Consider the following 8,535-nt stretch of genomic DNA (forward strand, 5'->3'; position numbering starts at 1 on the left):
GTGTATATAGATTTTGTCACACAATGTGAATGTAGGCCCGGTCTAGAAAAAACAGGTCAAAATAAAATTTAAAATAAATTATATTTGAAAAATAAAATGTTTCTCCCATCGGTTTGAAATTCAAACCAAGATAAATACATACTTTCCACCTATGATATTATGAACTACCGAGTGGTATTGTGGCGCGCTTTTTATAATTTTAAAAATACAAAAATACTTTGTTGATGTTCGAAACCCATGATCAATACAATTTTTCTTTGGTGAAATTTTACCCGGAAAAAAATGATAAATTTTCATGACATCCTTCATTATCTCGCCTATAAAATCGAAATAAAATATTTTTCAAAGAAGATAAAAGGGGTTTTCGTAGGAGGGACCATTTATAATTAAACCTGAGTTATTAAGCATTAACTTACTAATTTAACTATAAAGTAATTAACTACATGTTGATGGGCAAATAAGGGATGGTGTACTAACTATAGTCAATATTGAAAAAAAGCTAAGAATTATATTGAAAAACTAGTAAGCTTCTCCCATTTATTCCACCAAACAATTATATAATACAATTACATGATTCTTTTGGATAAATAAACCGAATTAAAGTGCAGAACATAGGCGTATCTTAACCACATAGTTAATTCAAATTACAAGAAGTATAAGTACAACAACAATGAAATCTTATCTCACTAGGTGAAATTGTCTGCATAATTCAAATTACAACAAATACAAATATATAATTGAATATTTTTTGACAGATTCTGTAACCACAAAGACTCGATTGTTTTTAGTGTCTTCTTTGCGAAATTTATTGACGCCTCATACAGTTGCAAACTTTGTGGACACCCCTCGCAATAAAGCGAAGAATGAAAAAAGCAGCAAGAAGTACAACAAACGAAGCCCAAATAACAACAGAAAAACCAAACACATTTTCTAAAAGAGAACTCCAAATGACATTTGGTGTGACCATAAAAACAGCAAACATGTAGGTAAGAGCAAGGCTTGTGAGTGTGACACACATTCCAATTGACAAAAGCCATAATAGAAATGTTTTTTGTAAAGGAATTCCACTAACAAGCAAGAGAAGAACACTAAGTGATGAAATGAAAGAAATTGTATTGCATACCAAAAATGGAAGATAATCGCCATTTTTTGAAGTTGCCAAGATAGATTCTCCCGCGCATATAAGATCTCCGGTCGTATTCGAACAAAATGTATTGTTTTCGGAAAAGGGAATATCGCCGTGACTGACTTGCACGACGCCACCAGGTGGATTAGTGGCGAGTGAAAATGTTATAGTTGCGATTATAGAAACTGCTATACCAATGCTAGTCTTCATATCTTCTATCCATTTTTCTTGATTTTCGTGTTCAAAACACTTTGATGCCCACTCAAAGAACTTCTTACAACTAGATTTGTGAGGTTTCTCTTGATGAATATTCAGACTCATTTTATTGATTTGATTCTTGATTATCAGTATCAATTCACTAACCTTGCTTGAATGTTCGTTACAAGTTAGAAGATAGCATGTATATATAGATGATTTAATTTTGGTTGGTACAAGATGTTTTTAATTTTGGTTGGTACAAGATGTTTTCATTGGTTTTGGTATTATGTGACAAATTCACAATTATTAGTCTATTAGTTTTCACTCTATGCATGCATGTGGCCTTCACCTTGTATATCATGTAACACAAATTGTCCATCAAGTATTATTTTAATGGAACACTAAGCGTTTATTTTTAGAAAGTTTTACAAAGTGTTTTTTTTATATATACAAGTGTCCAAGTTGTATTTGTTTCTAAGTGATGCTACATGTGATCTTAACAATTTTCATATCAATATATAAGTATGGATATGATAATAAGTGTAAATTTGTTTTTACGTATTTTAATTAGAGCAGCCCAATTTGAAAACGTCAATCATATAGTATCAAAATGAATCTTTTCCAAACAAGTGGAGTATAAACTAGTTCTCCTCTGCCCCACTTCAAATCAGTGTGCTTTGCAGTATTATTGCCATCGTATGAGACCCCTAAATAGTGCAAATTGATAGGTAAGATAGTGTCTTCAGTTTTATGGTAGTGATTTCTTTTAGTGGGTGAAAAACTGTATTTAGTGAACTAATTGTGTAAAATCAATTTTAATCATAAGTTAAATGAAAATTTATTTATGTTTGATTATACCAACCATTTCTTCTCATGTTAAAACAAGTTAATCTAATCGACAAAGAGGTCTTAGAACCCCCTCTAACACTACTCCCAAAAAATCTTCTTTCAAACTTTAATAGGCATTTTTAAAAAGACAAAAATAAGATGAGAATATCATTAAGAACATAATTGAAAAGACTTGTCCGTCCTCCCAAAGACATATACACATGCCTCCAAGAGTGAAGTTGCCTAGTGATAAGGCTAACTAAAGGTTTCCACGTAGTAGACAAGCGAGGGTTCGTCTCCACCAGAAGACCTTGGTACTTGAACTGGAGAGACTCTTGATAATAATGAAAAAAATCAAGAAGATTGTTGAAGATGGTGAAAACGTACAAGGACTGACATGAAATGTTACCTTTTGCTTTGCATGGCAATCGTACTTCGGTACGCACTTCCATTGGAGCAACTCCATTTTCTCTTGTATATGACATGAAGGTAGTGCTTCCCATTGAAGTAGAGATTCCCTCCCTGAGGATCTTAGCATATGACAAACTTGAATAAGTTGAATGGGTTCAAACGAGACTTGATCAACTAAACCTCATTGAAGAGAACGCATGAAAACTCTTTGTCACGGTCAACTGTACCAGAGGCGACTGAAGAGAGTTTGACAAGAAGGTTCGTCCTCAGAATCTCTAAGTAGGAGACCTGGTGTTGAAGAAGATTCTACCAATTCATACAGATTCACGGGGAAAATGGACACCCAACTACGAAGGACCATACGTTGTGAAAAATATTTTCTATGGGGGAGTCTTGATTCTCTCAGCTATGGACGGTGAAGACCTCTCATCCCTAGTGAATGCATACGCAGTCAGAAAATACTTCGCCTAAAAAATAGATCCGCTAAGTCAAAAACCCTAAGGGACAACTTAGACAAAAATGGGCATCCTGGTGGACCACAAAAAGAAAAGGTCCAAGCAAAAATTAGGGATTAAATAAAAAAAAATGAAAGACCCACTGAGTTGAGCCAACCCTCGGCCGATACCCTGTAAAGCCCAATCATCATTGGCAAACTTAGAAAACCCGCTTTGTCGATAACTCAAAACCCTGATTCCGATTGATAAACTCGATGATCATTGGTACTTTAAATTTTCATCTTTCATCCCTTTTGGGAAAAAAATATTCGACTCTGCATAGCCTGCATATAACAAAAGCCTGGTCACAATTGGCATCTTCCATATAATAATCCATTATTGCATAGCATTGCATCAATAAACTGTGTAGCATATCCATCAAGATGGAACATTACGCCATACAGAATCAAACATGCATACTTTGCATTAGTCGGATTCATGCCTCCCTCAGAAGTACGGATAAATCCTCACACTACGCCAAAAACTGGAATAGACAGCGCACCTTAGAGGGCGCTTTATTACAAAAGCGCCCTCGAAAGTGAAGCGAAAAATAAGGAGCAATAGACAGCGCACTTTAGAGGGCGCTTTTGTAACAAAGCGCCCTCTAAGGTGAAGCGAAAAAATAAGGAGGAGATAGAGGGACAACAATACATGGCGCTTTTTAGAAAGCGCCCTCTAAGGTTACCCTTAGAGGGCGCTTTTAATAAAGCGCTGTTATAAGTCCATGTGCATTTCCAGCTTATAAAGCGCTTCTGGAAAGCCGTAGAGAGCGCTTTCATAAGCGCCCTCTTAGGCCCCCTTTAGAGGGCGCTTTGTTTCCACAAGCGCTCTCTAAGGTGAAACAAAAAAATAAGGAGGAGATAGAGGGACAACAATACATGGCGCTTTTTAGAAAGCGCCCTCTAAGGTTACCCTTAGAGGGCGCTTTTTAGAAAGCGCCCTCTAAGGTTACCCTTAGAGGGCGCTTTTAATAAAGCGCTGTTATAAGTCCACGTGCATTTCCAGCTTATAAAGCGCTTCTGGAAAGCCTTAGAGAGCGCTTTCATAAGCGCCCTCTTAGGCCCCCTTTAGAGGGCGCTTTTTTTCCAAAAGCGCCCTCTAATGTCCCCTATAGTAAACATTAAAATTATAACATACTGCGCGTTTTGTTATTTCACTATCTGTTATTAGCGTTCTTTTTCACGTTAGGGTTCTGAGGCGTTTTCCTTCCACCTCTGTTAGATCTACATGCGCGTTTCCTCCTTCTACCAATCAAAGGTACACGCTTTTCCCAATTTCTGTTTTATGTTATTGCTTTGTTTTAGCTTTGCCCAATTTCTGTTTTACCTTATTACTGCGCGTTTCCTCCTTCTACGTTTGTTTCGACCATGATAGCGGATGCAATAGGAAATTGACGGTTGGTTTTTAGTGACCATGATAGCGGATGTAATGGGTTATACGACCTATGAACATATGATTTTGTGTCAACACCAGTATCATTAGAAACCTAGGTCCGAATGTGTTTGAACTCTTCTGAAATTGTTTTTTGTTTATTCTAATTAGTAATGGATAATACATGGATGTCTTCCAATCGATTGTCGAGAGAGTACGAGAATGGGGTATCAGAATTCGTTAAGTTTGCCGTTGCGCACGCCGAAGACCCCAGTAGAATGATATGTCCTTGCTTGGGTTGTTGTTATGGGAAACGGGTTGACGCAGTTCAGTTAACATCGCATCTAATGAGGCATGGAATTGATCGAAGTTATACATGTTGGAATTTGCATGGTGAGAAAAGTAACGATAATGTTGAACCGGGGGATAGTACGACCTATGCCTCAAACTATAGTGGCGCAGATACATACGATTTTGATCGAGTTGAAGAGATTGCAGAAGCACTTGAAGGAGATCTTAAGGATTGTCCCGAAATGTTTGAGAGGTTGGTAAGTGATGCAGAGAAAACTTTGTATGATGGTTGCACTAAATTCACAAGATTGTCTGCGGTATTAAAGTTGTACAACTTAAAGGCGGGCAATGGGTGGTCGGATAAAAGTTTCACAGAGTTATTAGCCCTTTTGAAAGATATGCTTCCTGAGGATAATGTTCTTCCCAATCGAACATATGAGACCAAAAAGATGTTGTGCTCTATTGGCATGAGCTATGATAAGATACATGCATGTCCAAACGATTGCGTTTTGTTTCGAAATGAGTATGCATCGTTAAATGAGTGTCCTAAATGCGGTGTCTCGCGATATAAGAACAAGTTGTCTCCAGCAAAAGTCTTGTGGTATTTTCCTGTTATTCCGAGATTTAGACGCATGTTTCGTAGTGAAACCGATTCAAGACACTTGACCTGGCATGCAGATGAAAGAATTATAGATGGAAAGTATCGACATCCGGCAGATTCACCACAGTGGTTGAAAATTGATAATGATTATCCTGAATTTGGAGAAGAATCAAGAAACCTTCGGTTGGCATTATCTACTGATGGAATGAACCCACACGGTATCCAGAGTATCTCACACAGTACATGGCCTGTGATTATTATGATTTATAACCTACCTCCATGGCTATGTATGAAGCGTAAGTACATGATGTTGTCTATGTTGATTTCTGGACCTAAACAACCAGGGAATGACATAGACGTGTACTTGAAGCCCTTAATCGAAGATTTAAAGATTTTGTGGGAGACCGGTGTGGAGGTTTATGATGGATATAGGAAAGAAAGTTTCAACTTGAGGGCGATGTTGTTTGGCACAATTAATGATTTTCCAGCATACGGAAATCTATCAGGGTATAGCATAAAAGGTCAATGTGCGTGTCCTATTTGTGAAGATAAAACAGATTGGAAGCGCTTGGAGTTTGGTCAGAAGAATGTCTTTCTCGGTCATCGGAGATTCTTAAATTCAAATCATCACTACCGTGGATGGAGAAAGGCGTTCAATGGAGAGACAGAACAAGGCAGAGCTCCACCTATATTGACGGGTGATCAAATTTTTGAAAAGGTGAAAGATTTGGATACTCAGTTTGGCAAGCCTTTTGCCCACACACTTGTCAAAAGTGGGTGGAAGAAGAGGTCAGTTTTTTTTGAATTGCCGTATTGGAAGTCCTTGTATGTGAGACATTTTCTTGATGTTATGCATATTGAAAAAAATGTATTTGAAAGTGTTATTGGCACGTTACTCAATATACAAGGAAAGTCTAAGGATGGCCTTAAGGCAAGAAAGGACTTGATAGCGATGGGAATAAGAACTGAATTAGGACCCTTGAAGAAAGGAAAACGAACATATCTACCTCCTGCTGCTTATACTCTATCTAGAAAGGAGAAAAAAACATTATGTAAGTTTCTAAGTGAAGTTAAAGTTCCAGAAGGGTACTCTTCAGATATTAGAAGACTTGTGTCTATGAAAGACCTCAAGTTAAAGAGTTTAAAGACCCATGATTGCCATGTTATAATGGAACATTTTCTCCCAATAGGTATACGTTCTATTCTTCCAGAAAAGGTAAGAAGCTCTATAACTAAGTTGTGTTCTTTCTTCAAGTCAATTTGCAGTAAGGTGATCAATCCTGCGATCTTACCAATGTTGCAAAAAGAAATCGTTATTACTTTGTGTGAGCTTGAAATGTTTTTTCCTCCATCATTTTTTGACATAATGGTACATCTAGTTGTTCATCTTGTGAAAGAGACACAATTGTGTGGACCAGCTTATATGAGATGGATGTACCCTGTTGAACGTTATATGAAAATATTAAAAGGGTACGTGAAGAACCGAAGTCGACCAGAAGGTTGTATGGTTGAAAGATACATTGTTGAAGAAGCGATTGAGTTTTGTACTGAATATTTGTCTAATGTTCAGTCAATCGGACTCCCCAAGTCTCAGCTTGTCGAAAAGAAAGAAGGAAAAAATCTAATTGGAAATAAAATCGTGGCAGTATCAAGGGTCGAACGGGATCAAGTGCATTTGTATGTTCTGCACAATGAGAATGAGGTTGAGCCGTATGTTGAAATTCACAAGGATGTTCTCCGAGGTTTAAATCCCAATAGAAATGAAAATTGGATAGTACGAGAGCACAATCGATGTTTTATACCTTGGTTTAAGGATCATATTTATTCAAAGTATTATTCAGATCCCGCTTCAATAACAGAAAGGTTGAGATGCTTAGCATATGGTCCAAGTTTCCATGTTTTTTCTTATAGCGCATACGCGATTAATGGATACACATTTTATACCAAAGAACAAGATGATAAAAGTACTATGCAGAATAGTGGTGTCACCGTGGTAGCTGAAGCAATGCACATATCAAGTGTGAAGGACTTAAACCCCAAATTTGCAAATCTGTCGTATTTTGGTGTTATCGAGCGCATTTGGGTGTTTGATTATGAGAAGTTTCAGATTCCTATATTTGGTTGCAAGTGGGTTGAAAATAATAACGGCATTCGAATGGATAAGTCAGGATTTTTGCAAGTGGATCTTAATAGGGTGGGATACAAAGATGAGTCTTTTATTCTAGCCTCTCAAGCTAGACAAGTGTTCTATGTCAATGATCTGAAAAGTACGAAATGGTCTATAGTTCTTTTTTCCAACAAAGTAATTGATGAAAACACTGGAGATCAAGGTGATATTGATGTTGAGATTGAATCGTTTACCAGAAATGATCAAGATGAGAATAATATATCAAATGATTCATATATTAGAAATGATCATAATGAGGGTATTTGGATCAATCCAACCGTCCGTGTTGTTAAGAGACATGTAGAACATATTCCAACCAAGAAAAGAAAGAGAACTTAGTGAAAAAGGTACAGGTCAAATGATTTTAATTGTTTTCTTTATTACAGGTAAATGACTTTTATGATTTTAATTGTTTTTACATTTGTCATCTGATTTTAATTGTTTTCTTTATTACAGGTAAAATGGCTATTATGAAGTCAATCATTCGTGCAAGAGACAAGGGTGTAAAATTTGAAGTACATTGGAGTGCTGAAGACCAACTAATTTTTTTTCATCAGGCTTGTGTCTCAATAGAGGATGGGTATCTACCTAAAGTTACTTTTGTAGTGGTCCAAAAGAGACATCACACCCGTCTCTTTCCTGTCAACCCCAAAGAGACCGATAGAAGTGGAAATATTATGCCAGGTTTTTTCAATATATTTCTCAACGCAGCTGGTATATATTATCATTTGAATTTATCACTTTTTGCTGATTTTGTTGTTCTAAATTGTCAAAGGAACCGTGGTAGACACCAGCATTTGTCACCCTAGGGAATTTGATTTTTACCTTAACAGCCATGCAGGAATTCAGGTAATATTAGCTATGTCATTTAACTTTATGCCATTGTTTACTATTTGTTGCTCAATCGCCTTTTGACAGTTCTGTGTTATTTGCATTTGGACGTGTTCTTTTTGCAGGGGACTAGTCGACCAACGCATTATCATGTGCTGTATGATGAAAATAAATTCACTGCAGACCAGCTACAGAGTTTGACCAATAACTTGTGCTA

The 8,535-nt window shown here is 36.8% G+C and overlaps 1 protein-coding gene across 1 annotated transcript; it reads right to left on the bottom strand.

The window, feature by feature from the left end:
* Positions 1-506: 506 nt before the first annotated feature.
* LOC127076322 (uncharacterized) lies at positions 507-1,647 on the bottom strand. The gene has a single exon (XM_051017942.1). It carries the CDS (start codon positions 1,445-1,447, stop codon positions 806-808), a length of 642 nt encoding a protein of 213 aa, XP_050873899.1. The 5' UTR covers positions 1,448-1,647; the 3' UTR covers positions 507-805.
* Positions 1,648-8,535: the final 6,888 nt, after the last annotated feature.

This window comes from Lathyrus oleraceus, chromosome 4, assembly GCF_024323335.1.
Source record: "Lathyrus oleraceus cultivar Zhongwan6 chromosome 4, CAAS_Psat_ZW6_1.0, whole genome shotgun sequence".
In the NCBI taxonomy this organism is placed as follows: Eukaryota; Viridiplantae; Streptophyta; class Magnoliopsida; order Fabales; family Fabaceae; genus Lathyrus; species Lathyrus oleraceus.

Bases quoted from the DNA above. Each gene is read 5' to 3' on its own strand.
- LOC127076322 (XM_051017942.1), bottom strand. From the start codon at position 1,447: ATGAGTCTGAATATTCATCAAGAGAAACCTCACAAATCTAGTTGTAAG.